Source organism: Sander vitreus, chromosome 16 (genome assembly GCF_031162955.1).
Source record: "Sander vitreus isolate 19-12246 chromosome 16, sanVit1, whole genome shotgun sequence".
NCBI classification, from domain to species: domain Eukaryota; kingdom Metazoa; phylum Chordata; class Actinopteri; order Perciformes; family Percidae; genus Sander; species Sander vitreus.
Genome location: NC_135870.1, coordinates 2,161,102 through 2,182,481, shown reverse-complemented (window position 1 = coordinate 2,182,481; position 21,380 = coordinate 2,161,102). Strand labels below are relative to the sequence as shown.

General features: G+C 45.3%; 1 protein-coding gene across 2 annotated transcripts in view; it reads right to left on the bottom strand.

The window, feature by feature from the left end:
• The window catches only part of fgfr1b (fibroblast growth factor receptor 1b), a 39,917-nt gene extending 23,707 nt beyond the window's left edge, over nucleotides 1-16,210 (bottom strand). Inside the window, exons 1-2 of one of the 2 annotated variants that reach the window (XM_078271508.1) lie at nucleotides 15,927-16,210; nucleotides 6,335-6,479 (exon numbers count right to left, since the gene is read on the bottom strand). In XM_078271508.1, the coding sequence (XP_078127634.1) occupies nucleotides 6,335-6,458 (124 nt within the window). In that variant the 5' untranslated portion in view covers nucleotides 6,459-6,479; nucleotides 15,927-16,210. Of the gene's footprint in view, nucleotides 1-6,334; nucleotides 6,480-15,691; nucleotides 15,777-15,926 lie in introns of those variants that run through there. The other variant, XM_078271507.1, reaches the window with a different exon arrangement.
• Between the last annotated feature and the right edge of the window lie 5,170 nt (nucleotides 16,211-21,380).

The window sequence follows — 21,380 nt, the reverse complement described above, 5'->3', positions numbered from 1 at the left end:
CCAATGAGAGAATTCCTTTAATAGGAAAGCTTTGGCTGTTTTTTGGCGTTGAGGCATCTGAGTCTGGTTAGAGCCGGGAGTTTTGATGGTGTAACCGAGGCTGGGCTCTCAGGGCGCTGGTTACGCTCCGAGGACCCTGTGCAGACACAGAAACACAGGAACAGATGCACACAGTCTGGACTCTCTCAGACTGAAAACACACTGTCAGAAAACGCCAGTATCTGTGTGCATAGTATGCATGTACCGTATATACAGTACATACAGTATTCATACAGTGTACCTTCTGCGTGTTTGTTTCCAACCATCTGGGCTCCAGCTGACTGCGAGTCTGAGTGATTGTGTTGTTTTTCAGCCTGTTTTTCTCTCAGTCAAGAACACATCAACGTCAGCCTCTCTGCTGCATAAACAAAACCTGCTTTCAATTCCCCGCCTCGCGCACTCCTATTCTCCCACACGGAGCTTTGGTCAGCAGGGGTCTCAAACTCAACTTCACTACGGGCCAGACTGGAACATGAGAATCACATCAAGAGCCAGGCGAGCCAGTAGCTATGTTTCCATCCACACGTTTTTATCCGAATTAAGCGATATCGGATGAAAAATGCCTCGCGGAAACAGTAAAAATCGGATTGAATTTCATGAATATCGACTCAAAGGACACACGTTCTCATCGGATTTTCTCTTATGATCAACAAAGACAGATGTAAAACCAAAGGGTTTCCGTGAAGTGTGTCTGAACCACGATCTCCCAGAACTGTTTGGAGCGCTGTCGTTCCCACGCCACAGCCCGCCTCGTTGTCGTCGGGCATTTACTACATCTGCATCATCACAGCAACGTGTTGATAGCGTCGTTGTTGTCTTATCATAGCGTGATACGTCGCTATCAGCTGGAACATGAGCTCTATGAGCTCTATTACAACTTGAGCAGTGTTGATCATTTGTTGGTAGATGGCGCGATCCAGTTTGTCTAGAGAAACTATGTTGGCATATGTTTGCTTGAATGTTGTTGATTCAGTGCGAAAATGAACGGAAACACCTTAAAATGTCCAACTTCAGATAATTCAATTGACAAGTGGATGGAAACGTAGCTACTGACATGCTTTAATTAAGAGGAAAAAGTCAAATATTCTGACTGTATTATTGCATGTCTCATTTAGCTTCCTCGCTGACAGTTTGGGCCTCATAAAGCCCCCCAAAAAGTCAGCAACAAACGTTGAAAAAAGCGCCAAAAACATAGTAAAAAGCGACAGAATTGTCTAAAAAAGTAGATATTATCGGCCGATATTAGGTATTTCTCAAACTATCGGTATCGGCATTTATAAACGGCCGATATATGAATATTTAAAAAATAAAATAAAAACGGACGAAACCCCCTTCAGCCGTGTTATCAATGTTGGTAGTTTGTCCACCAGAGGGCGCTCGACAACCTCCCTGTTGGCAACACTCGTGTTTAACCCTTTAAGATTCATATCTTAAAGGAACACGCCGACTTCTTGGGACTTTGTCTTATTCCCCGTATCCCCCAGAGTTAGATAAGTCCAGACATACCCTTCTCATCTCCTTGTCTGACAACCCCAGCGCTAGCCTAGCTTAGCTCAGATCCTGGAGGTAACCGGCTCCATCTAGCCTAGCTTAGCACAGATCCTGGAGGTAACCAGCTCCATCTAGCCTAGCTTAGCACAGATCCTGGAGGTAACCGGCTCCATCTAGCCTAGCTTAGCTCAGATCCTGGAGGTAACCGGCTCCATCTAGCCTAGCTTAGCACAGATCCTGGAGGTAACCGGCTCCATCTAGCCTAGCTTAGCACAGATCCTGGAGGTAACTGGCTCCATCTAGCCTAGCTTAGCTCAGATCCTGGAGGTAACTGGCTCCATCTAGCCTAGCTTAGCACAGATCCTGGAGGTAACCAGCTCCATCTAGCCTACTGCTCCCAATAAGAGACAAAATAACGCCAACATGTTCCTATTTACATGTTGTGTTTTGTATAGTCACAGCGTGTACAAATAACAAGGTCACTATGCTTTTACTATCTGGTAATTGTTGACTCTATTACTCCAACTCTGAGCAAACTCTCTGCTCCTCACCTCGGGGTAAATCACTCCGCCCAAGTAGCAGAAGTAGCAGTGCTTCGCCTTTCTGAGAATATAGTTCCCAGTTTATATACGGTAAGAAGATGGCTGTGTGTCATGTGATGGAGCCGGTTACCTCCAGGATCTGTGCTAAGCTAGGCTAACGGTGGGGACGTCAGACAGAGTTAGGACACACACGGAGATGAGAAGGGTATGTCTGGACTTATCTAACTCTGGGGGATACGGGGAATAAGACAAAGTCCCAATAAGTCGGCGTGTTCCTTTAAGTTTGTATTTATATTAGGGCTGTGAAACGATTACATTTTCTTAATCGCGATTAATCGTTGAATATCTATAGTTAATCGCGATTAATCACGTTTTATCACGATTAAAATGCTATTATTTTGCATTTCAGAACAGTTTTTAAGTCCATATTAACAATGGAAAGCCGTTCTTACCAGAGGATCTTGACTGGGAATCAAATGAATGCAAAGAAAGTGACATTATGAACATGATTTTAAGATTTGTATTTGTTTATTATATATTTAATCTAGTCACACATTTGAATCTAGAGTCAATATTAGGGTTGGGTATTGCTTGGTTTGGATACCGGTGCTAAAGTGCTCTCTGAGACTATGGAGGGTAAACCCAGTTCCATATTCCTGTTAGTCTCCATAGTTCCCTAAAAACCCAGCCCTGTCTAACCAGGAATGCTGCTCTCTTTTTTTAGAAACTGTCTGATGTGTTCAACAGAAGCTGCACATTAACCACAATCTGTATTTACAGCACCACAACACAAGGTTTTCAGAGTGTCTCAGGGGGCTTAGAATGGGGGAAGGTTGTCTATTTATTTAGGGCTGACCCCCTCTGAGTTGATTAGTCCAGTGGTTTCCAACCAGGGGTATGTGTGCCCCGGGGGGGGTAACTTCTGCTGTTGCCAGGAGGTACGTGGTAAGATTGTTGGCTTGATGTTAAGGCCCAGACACACCGACCAGACGGCCGACCGTCGGCAGAAAAGCCAGTTGGACTGATCAGTCTCCCCGAGTTGGTCTAAAAAGTTCCTCAGAACACCGAAGAGACGAGACGTAATACGTCTCCATAACAGCAGGCGGCGCTAATCTGTTTTGTCGCCCAAAAATGAGAACCGGCAGCTGATTGGACGAACGCGCACGTGGGTCTGGTTTCTCCAGATTCAAAGCCAGACTGTCATGGCGTCTCGTTCAGAATACGATCTCATATTGGACTAAGATAGTTCACCGAAACGCGAGAAATAGGCCGTGCAGCTGCTGAATCTGTCTTCATTTCAGATCAACAAAGGTCAGTTTAAAAGGTCAGATTTTGAGAGACTCTAGTCACGCTCATCCCGCTCCCCGTTTCCTGGTTAGCTCTCCACCAATCAGTTGGGTCATTTGAGTCCGACTGCCGGCAGTGCCCGCCTTCTGATTCAACAAGTCAAATCGGCCCAAATGAAGGCCGACGGCCCCTCGGACGGACGACGGCACGGAGCACACCGACCAGACTCGAGTCAGCGACCTCCCAGACTGTCAGACGGACGATTATCGGCTCGGTGTGTCAGCGCCTTTAAGAAACCTTTTATTAATTCACGTATTGCACATCGATATTTTTGGCTTACGGAAATGTGAAATTCAGCTCTGTTACTACGGAGAATTTCCACACACACACAACTTTAACTCGTGTTGTCTTCTCGTCGACCAACCAGCAACTTTTGGGTTTTTTCTGGGTCAGAAATTTAAAAAAAAATTGTTTTTGTCAGTTTTTCCGACCTTTCTGAAGCTTTTCCGATGTTTTTGTCGATATTTTTTGCGCTTTTTGGGTTATTTTTCCACGTTTTTGATGCTTTTTCCAACATTTTAGTCACTTTTTTCAATGTTCTTTTATAAAAAAATAAATTCAAATGCAATACAATTAGAAAAAAAACAACAAATTCAATGAAAGTAGTGACGTGATTATGTATTTTACTTGTGAAGAATGTTGTATGGAACCATCCCGGTTGTTTATTTTGACAATTTCTTGAACGAAATCCAAATTTCTGATATAGAAACGTTTTGAAAATGGCTCGAATGAGACCCTGAGGACAACATGAAGGTTAACACAAGTAAAGGATCTGAACATTTGGTGACAACCGTTACCGGTAAACAGACTCTGCTCTAGCTAATTATAGTTAATTAAAAGGTTAGTTCATGTCAAACAATGACAAAAGAAACCATGGCTGTTGTCTCTCTGGCGTCTGTGCATTTACACGAAAAACATTCCGTATAACTCATGAAGAGTTGGCCGAGCCTGTTCTGAGGCAAAGGACGTGTCTTTTTATGAATTAAACGATTCCAGGGGGACGCATTTTGTGTCCAAAACCCAAGAGATATTCAGTTTATCGTCACATTAGACTAAGCAAAGCAACAAAACTTCATATGTAAGAAGCTGGAACAGGAGATCTTTTGGAACTTCTTTTATGCAACAGTTGCATTCATTTTCTGTCAATTACTCAACTAATAGTTTCAGTACGTATTAGTTTGAACTCTGGGGAGTGAAACAACAAACAAGCAACAGCTTTATTTTTTCAAACCGGACCCTATTTTTCTCATGTTTTATGTGTCTAAGTGACTGATGGGAAGAACAATCTTTAAAATGTGTCCAGTATTGAGCGAGAATGCCCTACTGGACAAATGTTCAGCGTCAGTTAGCGTCCACTAAAAGTTGTGTTGTTGCTGCTGACAGACTCAGATTATTATTCTGAGTGTCTGACAACATTATGAAAGGATCCCTACAGAGATAGACCTTTTAGTTAAAGAGGAAGATCCTTTTAGTTTAACATGGAACAGCCCCGAAATCACCAAACCCACCAGACTCCATGTAAATAATCAGTACTTTTAGCGTGTATAGAGCCAGCATATCTCCACCAGACTCCATGTAAATAATCAGTACTTTTAGCGTGTATAGAGCCAGCATATCTCCACCAGACTCCATGTAAATAATCAGGACTTTTAGCGTGTATAGAGCCAGCATATCTCCACCAGACTCCATGTAAATAATCAGGACTTTTAGCGTGTATAGAGCCAGCATATCTCCACCAGACTCCATGTAAATAATCAGGACTTTTAGCGTGTATAGAGCTAGCATATTTCCACCAGACTCCATGTAAATAATCAGGACTTTTAGCGTGTATAGAGCTAGCATATTTCCACCAGACTCCATGTAAATAATCAGGACTTTTAGCGTGTATAGAGCCAGCATATCTCCACATGTAAATGGGTGAATTAAGAGTTTATTTCAACCAAACCAGAGTGGTGATTGTCCACTTTCAATGAAGTGTATATTATGATGATAAAATTGGGACATGTGTGAAGTACCTTACGTGCGTCTGCGTCCTCTGAGCGTTGGGACATGTGTGAAGTACCTTACGTGTGTCTGCGTCCTCTGAGCGTTGGGACATGTGTGAAGTATCTTATGTGTGTCTGCGTCCTCTGAGCGTTGGGACATGTGTGAAGTATCTTACGTGCGTCGGGACATGTGAAGTATCTTATGTGCGTCTGCGTCCTCTGAGCGTTGGGACATGTGTGAAGTACCTTACGTGCGTCTGCGTCCCTCTGAGCGTTGGGACATGTGTGAAGTACCTTACGTGCGTCTGCGTCCTCTGAGCGTTGGGACATGTGTGAAGTACCTTACGTGCGTCTGCGTCCTCTGAGCGTTGGGACATGTGTGAAGTACCTTACGTGCGTCTGCGTCCTCTGAGCGTTGGGACATGTGAAGTACCTTACGTGCGTCTGCGTCCTCTGAGCGTCGGGACATGTGTGAAGTATCTTACGTGCGTCTGCGTCCTCTGAGCGTTGGGACATGTGTGAAGTATCTTACGTGTGTCTGCGTCCTCTGAGCGTTGGGACATGTGTGAAGTATCTTACGTGCGTCTGCGTCCTCTGAGCGTCGGGACATGTGTGAAGTACCTTACGTGCGTCTGCGTCCTCTGAGCGTTGGGACATGTGAAGTACCTTACGTGCGTCTGTGTCCTTTGAGCGTTGGGACATGTGAAGTATCTTACGTGCGTCTGCGTCCTCTGAGCGTTGGGACATGTGAAGTATCTTACGTGCGTCTGCGTCCTTTGAGCGTTGGGACATGTGAAGTACCTTATGTGCGTCTGTGTCCTCTGAGCGTTGGGACATGTGTGAAGTATCTTACGTGCGTCGGGACATGTGTGAAGTACCTTATGTGCGTCTGCGTCCTCTGAGTGTTGGGACATGTGTGAAGTATCTTACGTGTGTCTGCGTCCTCTGTGGCCGGTCTGGACAGGGTCGAGGGAAACTGGAGCAGCAGGAGCAGCAGGATGCAGGACAGCAGCAGCTGGAAGCAGCGCGACGAAGACATGTTGTCCTCAAACATCAACTCACGGCCTCTTCCAGACTGGGAACACAGAGAGAGACAACAATCGAGTCGAGAGTTTCCAGAGTTTAAGCCATTCACGGTAAAGGAAGCCCATTTATTCCACAGACCTATGTCTGAAACTCATGATGAATGAATGCCAACTTTCTTTCAAACGATCTAAAAAGACATATACGTACTGTTTTCCGTCAGATGGTTGATAGATCTTGACAAAAATGTGACAAAAAATTTGAAAAAGCGGCAAACGTGTGTGTGATTCTCAGAGAACTGCTCTAATATATAGGCAGGTGTGATTTGCCGAGGGGGATGCGTAGGATTTCCCCCTTTCTGGTCTACATATCCCTGCCCCTGAAGTTGATAAATAAAGGTAGTTACACACCAACCAGACGGTCTGACGGCCGATAATCGGCTGTGTGTGTCAGCACCTTATGTCCTATGGCATGGCAGGCCGAGTGGCGCTACATCTATATTATTATTAGAAGGGGGATTGTATTCTTGCATGTTTTGTTTTGTTTGTGCATGATCAAAACAACCTCCAAATCGCACCCTGTATATATATGTGTGTATGTATACATATATATACTGTATATAAAATAGTAGAAATCATGGATCAGTGTTTCCCAAAAAGCCCAAGATGACGTCCTCAAAAAGGTCAAAATAGTCCCCAAACATCCCAAAGCCAGCAACATGAACTGCACCTCTCCAGTGTTTAGTCCCGGGCTGCTCACACCTGTGCAGCTGTTTCTCAGAGAGCTGAAGACATAACGATGTTGACCCATAAACCTTTGACACCCCCCCACACACACACACACACACACACACACACACACACACCTGTGACCACTAAATATCTGTTGAGTGTCAAACTGAACAGAGCAGCAGTCAATCACACCGACAGAGACTAAAACAAACACCATTTGCTGACCTGTGTCTCCATGAAGGTGTGAACGGCCCTCTGGTAAATACATGTGTGTGTGTGTGTGTGTGTGTGTGTGTGTGTGTGTGTGTGTGTGTGTGTGAGAGTTAGGGCTGCACTACATGAGAAAAATATGCAATATGCAATAACATTGTTCAATATTGGGCGTAAACGTAGCAAAAGATATTCATTTTTAAACAGTGTGTGTGTGTGTGTGTGTATGTGTGTGTGTGTGTGTGTGTGTGTGTGTGTGTGTGTGTGTGTGTGTGAGTTAGGGCTGCACTACATGAGAAAAATATGCAATAACATTGTTGAATATTGGGCGTAAACGTAGCAAAAGATATTCATTTTTAAACGGTGTGTGTGTCTGTGTGTGTGTGTGTGTGTGTGTGTGTCTGTGTGTGTGTGTGTGTCTGTGTGTGTGTGTGTGTGTGTGTGTGTGTGCGTGTGTGTGTGTGTGTGTGTGTGTCTGTGTGTGTGTGTGTGTGCGTGCGTGCGTGCGTGCGTCTTCCTGGGTACCCAATGAACTCGCCGTTTAGTGTTTGGAGCAGTTTAGACAGCGTTGGATATTGGATGATTAAATAACAATAAAACGACAGCACCACAAACGGTTGGGGGGGGGAAACTGGCATAGCGCTGATGGCTTTCACTTCCTCTGTGTCTACCCTTCACAATAAAAGCCCAGCTTAAATTCACTTGTTAAGAGGAAACTTAATAAAAAAGGCACAAAATCTGATTCTGCAACGTAACATTCCTCGGTCACATAAATGTAGTAGGACAATGTCTTCCTCTGAAGTAGAAGTACACCGTAAGCGAGTAGTATGCAGTTGCTTTGGGGTCCTTCTGTAAGGGATTCATTGTTCGAGGGATCTGATTTCGGTTCATACAACCCAGAAGCGGATCTTTTAATATCAGCTCTTTCACCATGGATGTATAATTCACACACACATGCTTATTGCTAAATTATTGTATTATTTGGCTGACATTTTGGGCGTTTTTTTGGGACATTTGTCCAACGATTTATTCTGCATTGTCGTTTGTCTGACATTCCAGGGAAGAAGTTCACTTTACATTAGTGGAGTGGTGGAGGACAGTGAATGGTCGTAAGAGGCTCGTAAACAAGATGACCGCTGGTTGGCTGCCATCGCCGAGCCCTCTGGCTGGACGTCACCATGGAAACAAATCAGTCTGTGCTTCAGCGGCGGGCTGAATGTGTGCACGTGCACGTGGCGTCCCCCGAGTAGGACGAGCAGAACAGAGTTTATGAAGCCATAATTAATACACTACACATATGGACTACACACTTAACTTAATGAGGCTCTTTGAGAGAGTGTGGGGAGTGTGTGTGTGTAAGTCTGTGTCTGTATGTGTGCGTGCGTGGTGTGTGTGTGTGTGTGTGTGTGTGTGTGTGTGTGTGTGTGTAAGTCTGTCTCTGTATGTGTGTGTGCGTGGGTAGTGTGTGTATGTGGGGAGTGTGTGTCTGTGTCTGTATGTGTGCGTACATGGGAAGTGTGTGTGTGTGTGTGTGTGTGTGTGTAAGTCTGTGTCTGTATGTGTGTGCATGGGGAGTGTGTGTGTGTGTGTGTGTGTGTGTGTGTGTGTGTGTGTGTGTGTGTGTGTGTGTGTGTGTCAGTTAGGGCTGCACTACATGAGAAAAATACGCGATATGCAATAACCTTGTTGAATATTGGGCGTAAATGTAGCAAAAGAGATTCATTTTTAAACCGTGTAGATGTAGCCTTGAATCCTCTCTAACCTTCTCCATCTCTTCCTCAGTTTTTAAACACCTCTCCTCCACCCTAACCCCGTTTAACTTCCTGTGCCGGAGCCGTCACCTACACGCCAGATTCTGCAGCCGGCCGACAGCTCGGAATAGTTTTCATACCAACGCTTGGTCCTGATGCCAGCCGCAGAACAACACACGCCGAGACGGGAAGAGAGAATCCTGAGCTCATTCAGGAGGTGGAAGGCTGTAAAACCAGGTGGGGCTGCAACAAACCATTATTCTCATCATGGACGTATGTGTGGATAACCTTCTGGATGAATGGATTAGTTTTCTGGTCTCTAAAATGTCAGAAAATGGTGAAAAATGTGGATCAGTGTTTCCCAAAAAGCCCAAGATGACGTCCTCAGATGTTGTTGTGTCCACAACTCAAAGATATTCAGTTTACTGTCCCAGAGGAGAGAAGAGACTAGAACATATTCTCTTATACAAAAAAAACGTTTTTTTCATAAAGCCCTCCATGACCAGGCTCCTTCCTACCTCACAGACCTGCTCCACGTGATGCCCTCTGTCCCGAAAAGGCTCCAATACCTCCCTGTAAGACCAGCTCGCCCATGGGCGCAGGTGCATTTGCTATTCAAACAATGCGGGCGCTGGACGGGAAATTGACAACTGCGTCGGTCTTAAGCTGCAGACACACCGACCAGACGAGTCCGACTGCCGGCAGTGCCCGCCTTCTGATTCAACAAGTCAAATCGGCCGAAATGAAGGCCGACGGCCCCTCGGACGGACGACGGCACGGAGCACACCGACCAGACTCGAGTCACCGACCTCGCCAGACTGTCAGACGGCCGATTATCGGCTCGGTGGGTCAGCGCCTTTAAACTAGTAAAGACGCTTGCGCCGGGCTTTGTGCAGCGCTGGGTGCAAGATAGGGCCCACGGAGAGTTTATCTGAAAGGATCCAACATGGAGGATGAAGAAGAAGCTGTTTGGGTCTGAGTGCAGCTGCACATGTACCAATAGGAACAAATGAAGAGCAGGTTTGGAGGATGAGTCATCCTCCAAACCTGCTTAGAAGAGCCCATTCTTTGCCATGAGGACAACAAAGTCCTACCGTCAGTAGCAACAGGGTGATATAAGGTAGTTTGTTATTATTGTCTTTTCTCTACTCCTGTATTAAATAAATGTTGAACTCAAATGAATGAAGTGTTAGGCTATTTATCTATCTATCTATCTATCTATCTATCTATCTACACACGCCGCGCCTGCTCATAGGCTACTTTTTATTTGATTTATATTTTTAAAGGAGACCCCCACTAAGATGAAATCATAATTCGAACCCTGAGGATGAGGGTGGGTAACGGATTTGAATACCTCAGTATGGGGGCGTGTTACAGTGAGTCACACTCTTCATGCACACTCCACATATCCCATCCTGCAGCTAGGTGACGATTTACCAGCCCAGAGGAGCCACATCACTGTCAGAAAGGCTGCTGCTATTACTGCTACTACTGCTGCTATTACTGCTACTACTGCTGCTATTACTGCTGCTACTATTACTGCTACTGCTATTACTGCTGCTACTATTACTGCTGCTGCTGCTGCTGCTGACTGCTGCTAGCAGCTGCTGCTGCTGCTGCATAGCTGCTAGCTGCTAGCTGCTGCTGCTAGCACAGCTGCTGCTGCTGCAGCTGCTGTGCTGCTGCTGCAGCTGCTGCTGCTGCAGCTGCTGCAGCAGCAGCTGCTGCTGCTGCTGCAGCAGCAGCTGCTGCTGCTGCTGCTGCTAGCAGCTGCTGCTGCTGCTGCAGCAGCTGCTGCTGCTGCTGCTGCTGCAGCAGCTGCTGCTGCTGCTAGCTGCTGCTGCTAGCAGCAGCTGCTGCAGCTGCTGCTGCTAGCTGCTGCAGCTAGCAGCAGCAGCAGCAGCTGCTGCTGCTGCAGCAGCAGCTGCTGCTGCTGCTGCAGCAGCAGCAGCAGCTGCTGCTGCTGCTGCTAGCTGCAGCAGCAGCAGCTGCTGCTGCTGCAGCAGCAGCTGCTGCTGCTGCTGCTGCTGCTGCTGCTGCTGCAGCAGCTGCTGCTGCTGCTGCTAGCAGCAGCTGCTGCTGCTGCTGCTGCAGCTAGCTGCTGCTGCAGCAGCAGCAGCTGCTGCTGCCAGCAGCAGCTGCTGCTGCTGCTGCTGCTGCAGCAGCAGCAGCAGCTGCTGCTGCTGCTGCCAGCAGCAGCAGCTGCTGCTGCTGCAGCAGCTGCTGCAGCAGCGCTGCTGCTGCTGCTAGCAGCAGCAGCAGCAGCAGCTGCTGCTAGCAGCTGCTGCTGCTGCTGCTGCTGCTGCTGCAGCTGCTGCTGCTGCTGCTGCTAGCAGCAGCAGCAGCTGCTGCTGCTGCTGCAGCTGCTGCTGCTGCTGCTGCTAGCTGCTGCTGCTGCTGCAGCTGCTGCTGCTGCTGCTAGCTGCTGCTGCTGCTGCTGCTGCTGCAGCAGCAGCTGCTGCTGCTGCTGCAGCAGCAGCAGCTGCTGCTGCTGCTGCTGCTGCTGCTGCTGCTGCAGCAGCAGCTGCTGCTGCTGCTGCTAGCAGCAGCAGCAGCAGCTGCTGCTGCTGCTGCTGCAGCAGCAGCTGCTGCTGCTGCTGCTGCTGCTGCTAGCTGCTGCTGCTGCAACTGCTGCTGCTGCTGCTGCAGCAGCAGCTGCTGCTGCTAGCAGCTGCTGCTGCTGCTGCTGCTAGCTGCTGCTGCTGCTGCTAGCAGCTGCTGCAGCAGCTGCTGCTGCTGCTGCTGCTGCTGCTGCTGCTGCAGCAGCTGCTGCTGCTGCTGCTAGCTAGCAGCTGCTGCTGCTAGCTGCTGCTGCTGCTGCTACTGCTAGCTGCTGCTGCTACTACTGCTGCTACTACTACTACTACTACTGCTGCTGCTGCTACTACTGCTGCTACTACTACTACTACTACTGCTGCTACTACTGCTGCTACTACTACTACTACTACTACTGCTGCTGCTGCTGGGAAGTGAGCAACAAAATGAGCTTCAACTAGGGCTGGGCGATATGGAGAAAATCAAATACCACAATATTTTTCACCAAATACCTCGATATCAATACCACAACGATATTGTAGCGTTGACTATTGGCGCTTTAACAAAATATGTACACAATGAGATTTTAGATGAATAATCATCAGTAATGTGGATATAATGACTAAGCGGGTAAAGGCAAATAATAGAACAGCTACAACAGTCTGGTGAGATCAGAAAATGACATCACTACTGTAATGCAGCCTTTAAAACCAGGAAAAGACACTTATGTCATATAACGATATGCAAAATCTAAGACGACATCTAGTCTCATATCACAATAGATATAATATCGATATATTGCCCAGCTCTAGTCTCAACTACAAGATGTACTGTAGCTGTTATAGCATACTAATACTATATTTAATATTGTAGGTGTTTACATCAGTAGCGTCAAACTCAACTTCACTACGGGACACACTGGAAAGTAAGACTCCCATCCAGAGACAGACACGTTTAGTTTATTGACATGCTTTTCGTTAGAAAAGGTCAAATGTCTTTGACTGCATTACTGCGTATGTCTTATAGAGCCTCCTAACTTACAGTTCCATCAACATAAAGCACATACATACATAGGTTATTTTTACTAATTCTGGCATATTTACATGGTGTTTTTATACAACAATGTTCATAAATATGCATGGTCCCTATCAAATAAAGCAATAAAATAAAATAAAAAATAAAAGGTTCCTCAGCCATCACAGAAAAAAGCGAAAACAAACATCGGAAAAATGTGGGGGGGGGGGGGAAACGCCCGAAACGTGGTCCGAAATTAACTATGAACCTAAATTGATTTTGATGCGGGCCGGATTGAAACGTGCGAGGGGCCGGGATTCTTTGTGTCTATTCTACTACATTATATTCCCTTATAATGCCCATATTTAATGCTTTATCCTTGCACTGCTATAGTTTTTATATTACTATGTCTACATTATATTGTCCATATTTAATGCTGGTCTCTAGACTTTCTCCTTGCACTATTGGACTTATTTGACATTGACATGACACACCCCCTCTCATAGAGCACCTCACCATGCAGGCTGAATCCCAGGGTCAGTCCCTGCCCTGGCACTGCAAGCCTCTCATGCTTATACATCCCTTAGTACATTCATGTGGATTTCTTTTATTTAGTATCTTTTCTTTTATTGTTCATATTATTCATGTGGATTTGTTATTTTATCATCCTGTTTATGATGTATGTCTATATATAAGCTACTGGGACCTTGAATTTCCATCCATCCATCCATCCATCCATCCATTCATTCATCCATCCCATCCCATCCATCCATTCATCCATCCAATCCATCCATCCATCCACCTCATCCATCCCATCCCATCCATCCATCCCATCCATCCACCCCATTTATCCCATCCATCCATCCATCCCTCCATCCATCCACCCCATCCATCCATCCATCCCTCCCTCCCTCCATCCATCCCTCCATCCACCCCATCCATCCACCCCATTTATCCCATCCATCCCTCCCTCCCTCCATCCCTCCTCACTCCCATCCATCCCTCCCTCCCTTCATCCCTCCATCCATCCATGAAAATGGTGAAACATGTGGATCTCTAAAACTGACTTTTAATGTTACTTCTAATGTAGTATTTGGGCATCATTTCTACTTTTACTACTACTAGATAAGTAACTTGCAGTAAGCCTGGAGGATCTGAATACTTCTTCCACATCTGGAAAACACAGAAACTATAACTGTGCCATGAACCAAGAAAAGAGCCACTGAAGTCCAAAATATGATGCTTGGTTATTTATATTAAACTACCCAAGAGTATAAAATGACATGATGTGATGATGTAATGAAGTATTTTGATCTGGAAAACACAGAAACTAACAGCTAACTCGGCAAAGTAAAAACTGTCTGAAGTATTTTGTTTTTATAATGCAGAATAACTTGAACCCAGGTAAACAATATAAACAGTCTACCTCTAACCAGATCTTTAATGAAGTATTTTGACATAGTTTCTACTTTTACTCTCGACAAGTTAAGTAGCCTGAGGTATCTGAATACTTCTTCCACATCTGGAAAACACAGAAACTTGTTTCTAAACTAAAGTGTCCCATGAACAAACCGCTCACTGTGGAGATAAAAGAGCCACTGAAGTCTAAAATATGATACTCGGTTATATATATTAAACTATCCAACAGTATATCAACGACAGGATACATTGTACTTTTACATAAACAATGCTTCAACACAGGACGCAGTATTTTGTTGTGAAAAACACAGAAACAAACGGCTCACCGTGCAAAGAAAAAACTCTCTGAAGTAACACAGCTTACAGAGAACAAGTATTGAGTGTAGAAAAGCCTTTACAGGTACTTCTAAATCAAGTATTCTGACTTGAACTTCAGTATGCTTTCAATGCAGGAGTTTAACTTGGAACAGAGTATTTTGTTCTGGAAAACACAGAAACTAGTTTCTAAACTACACTGTCCCATGAACAAACTGCTCACTAAGCCGAAAAAAGAGCCACTAAAGTCCTAAATATCATGCTTCCACATCTGGAAAACACAGAAACAAACTGCTCACTGTGCAAAAAAAACAAACAGTGAAGTATTGCAGCTTACAGAGAGTAGTACAGAGTAGAAAAGCCTTTACAGTTACTTCTATATGTTCTAATGAAGTATTTTGACATCATTTCTACTCAAAAATCCAAAATATGATGCTTTGTTATTATAATAAACTACCCAACAGTATACAAAAAGACATGATACATTGTAGGCCTACATAAACAATGCTTTCAATGCAGGTCATATACACCATAGACTGTATAAAACTACTTATACTTGTAATGAAGTATTTTGTTTGTCTAGTGCACCATATACTGTATAAAACTACTTATACTTGTAATGAAGTATTTTGTTTGTCTAGTGCACCATATACTGTATAAAACTACTTATACTTGTAATGAAGTATTTTGTTTGTCTAGTGCACCATATACTGTATAAAACTACTTATACTTGTAATGAAGTATTTTGTTTGTCTAGTGCACCATATACTGTATAAAACTACTTATACTTATAATGGAGTATTTTGTTTGTCTAGTGCACCATAGACTGTATAAAACTACTTATACTTGTAATGGAGTATTTTGTTTGTCTAGTGCACCATAGACTGTATAAAACTACTTATACTTGTAATGAAGTATTTTGTTTGTCTAGTGCACCATATACTGTATAAAACTACTTATACTTATAATGGAGTATTTTGTTTGTCTAGTGCACCATAGACTGTATAAAACTACTTATACTTGTAATGGAGTATTTTGTTTGTCTAGTGCACCATATACTGTATAAAACTACTTATACTTGTAATGGAGTATTTTGTTTGTCTAGTGCACCATAGACTGTATAAAACTACTTATACTTATAATGGAGTATTTTGTTCTGGAAAACAAACAAACGGCTCACTGTGCAAAAAACAACCAGACTCTCTGATGTAACGCAGTTTGAAAGAAAACGAGTATTAGCCTAAGAGTAGAAAAGTATCATTTGAAGGAGGAAAGGAGTTTTAGGCTACCTGTGAATCGGTCCACAGCTCGCGGTTATATCCGAGGACGTGGAGGCAAAGCCGGGGGAAAGCAAAGGTTACGTCCGTCGGGAGCTGCGGTCCGGAGGGAAAAACTGTCTGTATCTCCGGAGGAAAAACTGTATCTGCGGAGGTAGCTGCGGAGGGGGGAAACTGTCTGTATCTCCGCTGGAAAAACTGTCTGTATCTCCGGAGGTAAAAGCTACAGACTGAGTTAAAAACTCACTTGTGCACCGGACGTTTGGCTTTCTCCTGACTGATTTAAAACGACCTCATCGCGCGGCGTCGTTACTCCAAAGCTCGGCGAACTCCCGGAGAGAGAGAAAACGTGGGAAAAAAAAACCTCCTCTCGTTGACGGTATAATGTGTCTCGATAAACAGTCCGAGGGAAGAACCGCCTTCAGTGGGAGTTTCCTCCTACACACTAGCTCTAGTTAACCCCCCACCACTCGATTAACACCCCTGTGTTATCTATTCATTGACTCCATTTTCCGAGTGGCGTAACCCAGCCTCGCGCACGGTGCACGGTGCACGGACCTCCTCCCCCCAGGGTCTGTGTCCTCCCCTCCCCTCCCCGGAAGGTAAAGGATTTCCTCTCCTTTACATTCCTGCTGTGCATGATCCTGATCCTATCGATCTGTTTTCATTTGGTCACTAAGCCTTGGTTTGTATGGAAGCCCATTTACGCCAATGTGATGGGAAAAAAGAGCCTGTAAGTTATTATAATGAGAAACTTTCTTCAAATAATGACTTAGTACCTCAAAATAATGAGTTAGTAGGCCTATCTCAAAAGATGAGAAACGTTCTCGAAAGTCATTATTTTGAAATACTAACTCATTATTTGCACGCACGCACACACACACACACACACTCACAGACAGACACATGCAGGTACGCACACACACACACCCCGCAAACACACACACACACTCACTCACAGACACGCGCACACACACAGACAGACACACACACACACAGACACACACACACACACACACACAGACAGACACAAAAACACACACACACACACACACACACAGACAGACACGCATGCACACACACAAATTTGTCTTGGGCGAAGCTTAAATTGTATTATTATATTACTGAAAAAAACAATAAAAAAAAACATGACTCATGAAGCTCAAATCAGTCTGGACACAAAAGAGGAGAAAGTTTCTCTGAACGTCTCTGGATCACTTTCCTGTGATCATAATCAGCTGTTTAGACTGTTACATCATCACCCCACACACACACACACACACACACACACACACACACACACACACACACACAGATTCCATTGTGGATTCATTGGGCAGATTGGCATAATGTGTGTTTGAGAGTGTCAGGCTGTGAACAATGAATCGGAGTGTTTCTCCCCGGCACAGAGAGCGTATTGTGTGATCCGTCCAACCAAACACACACTTCTGCATGGCTGATCTTTCATTTGGCTGAATAATATCCAGTAAATTGTACAAATACTGCAAAAGTCTTACACTCCCACAGTCGAGAATTGAGTTCCAACAGGGTGAAAGACACAATTTTTTGGGCAGGACCTTTCGAAAAGGGAATGCTGGAATGTAACTCTGGACATCTCCAGATGTGTTGACGTTGAATGTGTGTGATAAACTGAAGGATGAAATGTTCCTTTATGTGAGGAGAGAAATTCTCCTACTTCTTAAGGAGAAAACACAAGACTTTCACCCAGGAAACAGGTGTTCATGTCCTGAAGAAGTTAAGGAGAAAACACAAGACTTTCACCAGGAAACAGGTGTTCATGTCCTGAAGAAGTTAAGGAGAAAACACAAGACTTTCACCCAGGAAACAGGTGTTCATGTCCTGGAAGAAGTTAAGGAGAAAACACAAGACTTTCACCAGGAAACAGGTGTTCACGTCCTGGAGAAGTTAAGGAGAAAACACAAGACTTTCACCCAGGAAACAGGTGTTCATGTCCTGAAGAAGTTAAGGAGAAAACACAAGACTTTCACCAGGAAACAGGTGTTCATGTCCTGAAGAAGTTAAGGAGAAAACACAAGACTTTCACCAGGAAACAGGTGTTGATGTCCTGAAGAAGTTAAGGAGAAAACACAAGACTTTCACCAGGAAACAGGTGTTGATGTCCTGAAGAAGTTAAGGAGAAAACACAAGACTTTCACCAGGAAACAGGTGTTCATGTCCTGAAGAAGTTAAGGAGAAAACACAAGACTTTCACCAGGAAACAGGTGTTCATGTCCTGAAGAAGTTAAGGAGAAAACACAAGACTTTCACCAGGAAACAGGTGTTCATGTCCTGAAGAAGTTAAGGAGAAAACACAAGACTTTCACCAGGAAACAGGTGTTCATGTCCTGAAGAAGTTAAGGAGAAAACACAAGACTTTCACCAGGAAACAGGTGTTCATGTCCTGCAGAAGCTCTGAGTACAAAAGACGCACCGGCATGGCCACTGACAGACTCAGTTTAATATTCTTACCCCTCAGTCACATTAGCTACAAGAGACAGCGAAAACTCGGCAGGCTGTCATTCATTTTCAATGGGGGTGTCCGTTTGCCAGTGACAAGCGACGAGCTAGACGGGGCCAAAATAGACAAGAAGTCTATTTTATGCAAATGCTGAGCGATGCGACAAAGCGTGACGTATGTACGTTGGTTGCTCGAGTCGAAGAAAATCAATCTAGATGGCGGAAACGCTTCAGGACATCGTATTTCTGTATACATCTGATATGTTGGCATTTTATCTAATATATTTTGTTACCCCTATCGAGATTTAAATCCAAAAACATTGTTCTTGTGGCTTGACAATACCTCTGAAGTGACTTGTAAGACCTCTTGCAGATACTAGGCAATAGCATGCTAGGCTACTATCGATACGGAAGCATCACCGTGTCAAACTTTCACAAGGTATTTGATTTGTTGACAGGACGTTTAGTCATAATATTTCATATTTCATCATTCATACGTATATCTATGGGTCTATCCACAAAGTAAACAGAGGGGACGTGCTTGAAGGTAGCACCAGAGGATTCCTGTTTAGTTTTGCCAAGCAACCAGGAGTAGGCAGGCCCGCCCAGGAACGCCCATCAAGCGAGTGCGTGTCACTATCTTTCGTAGCTAATGTGACTGTAGGGCTGGTGCCGTCGCGCTTCTACGTTTAAAAATAAAAGCTTGCGTCTGGTCCGCTAGTCTTCTTACTTTGGTGTTTGGGGTGTTTAAGTGTGTGTGTGTATTATTTCATTATCAAAGCCTGTATGTGCGCCTCATGCTGCTGGTGCCATAATCTTATGTGGGCCTGGTTTTTGCAGTTATAAAAGCATATAACGTCCCCCGTCTGAAATCGGGCCGGTAAGGGACGCAATTGCCAGGGCTGAATTTTTGTCCCAGTCCGCCCCTGCAAGACTGCATGCAGATAAGCAGACCTACATTCACAGCGGCCCACAGAACATGATGAAATGTGTGTCGAACTTTCTGTATACATGCATATCTATCTACTGTGTGTAGAGGAAGACAAATAAACAGCCACGAGTGAAGAAGGCCTATAGCAGCCTATAAATAACAGCATGTGGAAGCTTCACGTCGGGTTACTAATTAATGCTCGAGAGGCTTTCGGAGCCTAATTGAGAAAAAACAGGAAATAACAGTCCAAGCCTCCACTCGCAGTTCATCCATCACACAGTGGCCCTGTTTACATTTTATAAACCAGATAATGAGCCAGAGAGACGCAGTTCATACGGGTGCAAAGTCTCGGAGTCATTTAGGTCCATGATTCAGACAGAATGTGAAGGTCTCTGTCTTCATGTTAGGCTTCTTCTAGGTTTAACTTGTGTGGTAGTGGAATGTAACTAAGTACATTTTTACAGTGTTGTGTTAGTACTTTTACTGAAGTTAAGGATCTGAATACTTCTTCCACCGCTGCACTTGTGTTACACAACAACACTTTCTAAAGGCGTATGTGACATGTATCGTTTATATTCCGTCTGCAGATATTTGCAGTGGATAAGGAAGTTTCAGCCTGTCTCAGACAGCACTTTACAACGGGCAACACTCGCCAACCAACCGGTGTGTGTGTGTGTGTGTCTCTGTCTGTCTGTGTCTCTGTCTGTCTGTGTCTCTGTGTGTCTCTCTGTGTCTGTCTGTGTGTCTCTCTGTCTGTCTGTGTGTCTCTGTGTGTCTGTCTGTGTGTCTCTCTGTCTGTCTGTGTGTCTGTCTGTCTCTGTCTGTGTGTGTGTGTGTCTGTGTCTCTGTCTGTCTGTCTGTCTGTGTGTCTCTGTCTGTGTGTGTGTCTGTGTGTGTGTCTGTGTCTCTGTCTGTGTGTGTGTCTCTGTCTGTGTGTCTGTCTGTGTGTCTCTGTCTGTCTCTGTGTGTCTGTCTGTGTCTCTGTCTGTGTGTGTGTCTGTGTGTCTCTGTCTGTGTGTGTGTGTCTCTGTCTGTGTGTGTGTCTGTGTGTCTCTGTCTGTGTGTGTGTGTCTCTGTCTGTGTGTGTGTCTGTGTGTCTCTGTCTGTGTGTGTGTCTCTGTCTGTGTGTGTGTCTGTGTGTCTCTGTGTCTCTGTCTGTGTGTGTGTGTCTGTGTGTCTCTGTCTGTCTCTGTCTGTGTGTGTGTCTCTGTCTGTGTGTGTGTCTCTGTCTGTGTGTGTGTCTGTGTGTCTCTGTCTGTGTGTGTCTCTGTCTGTCTCTGTCTGTGTCTCTGTGTCTCTGTCTGTGTGTGTGTCTCTGTGTGTGTCTGTGTGTCTCTGTCTGTCTCTGTCTGTCAACAGCAGACTCCATCAGTATAAAAAGGAAAGAGGTTTTGTCACCCCTGTCATCCACTCCCTCCCTCCCCCACCCACTCCCTCCCTCCCTCCCTCACCCACCCACTCCCTCCCTCCCTCCCTCCCTCCCTCCCTCACCCACCCCCTCCCTCCCTCACCCACTCCCTCCCTCCCTCCCTCACCCACCCACTCCCTCACCCCCTCCTCCTCCCTCCCCTCACCCACTCCCCCTCCCTCCCTCCCCTCCCCCCTCCCTCCCTCACCCACTCCCTCCCTCCCTCCCTCACCCACCCTCCCTCCCTCCCTCCCTCACCCACCCACTCCCTCCCTCCCTCCCTCACCCACCCACTCCCTCCCTCCCTCCCTCACCTCCCTCCTCCCTCCCTCCCTCCCTCCCTCCCTCACCCACTCCCTCCCTCCCTCCCTCACCCACTCCCTCCCTCAGGTTGTAAATCTTTACTCTGCGTCTTCAGCCCCTTCAGGTTCTTCATTAACTCAGCAACAAGTTAATGAGTTCAGTTCAGTTCAAAGTCCCTTTGTGTTGGAAACAGGTGACTACAGCAGAACCTCTGGAGCTCCCATTTCCTGTAACCACGGACGCATCACACAGCAACACTTTATCACCCACAATGCAACAGGATTCAAACCCACATCCCCAGGAGTGCAGACAGCAGAACCACAAAACGTACATAGATATAGTCCAAGGAAAATATGACATGTTCTTCTATCGACACTAATGCGATCCATGTGTTCCCAAACTCTCTTTTTTTTACTTCACAAAATGATATTTTCATGTGTGGCATCTGAATACTTCTTCCACCACTAGTTACGTTTCCATCCACTTGTCAACTGAATTATCTGAAGTTCGGTGAAATAAAGCTGGTGAAAGTGTGTTTCCATCCAACGTGTGAATAAAAAGCCAATAAAAACCTGTTGCGT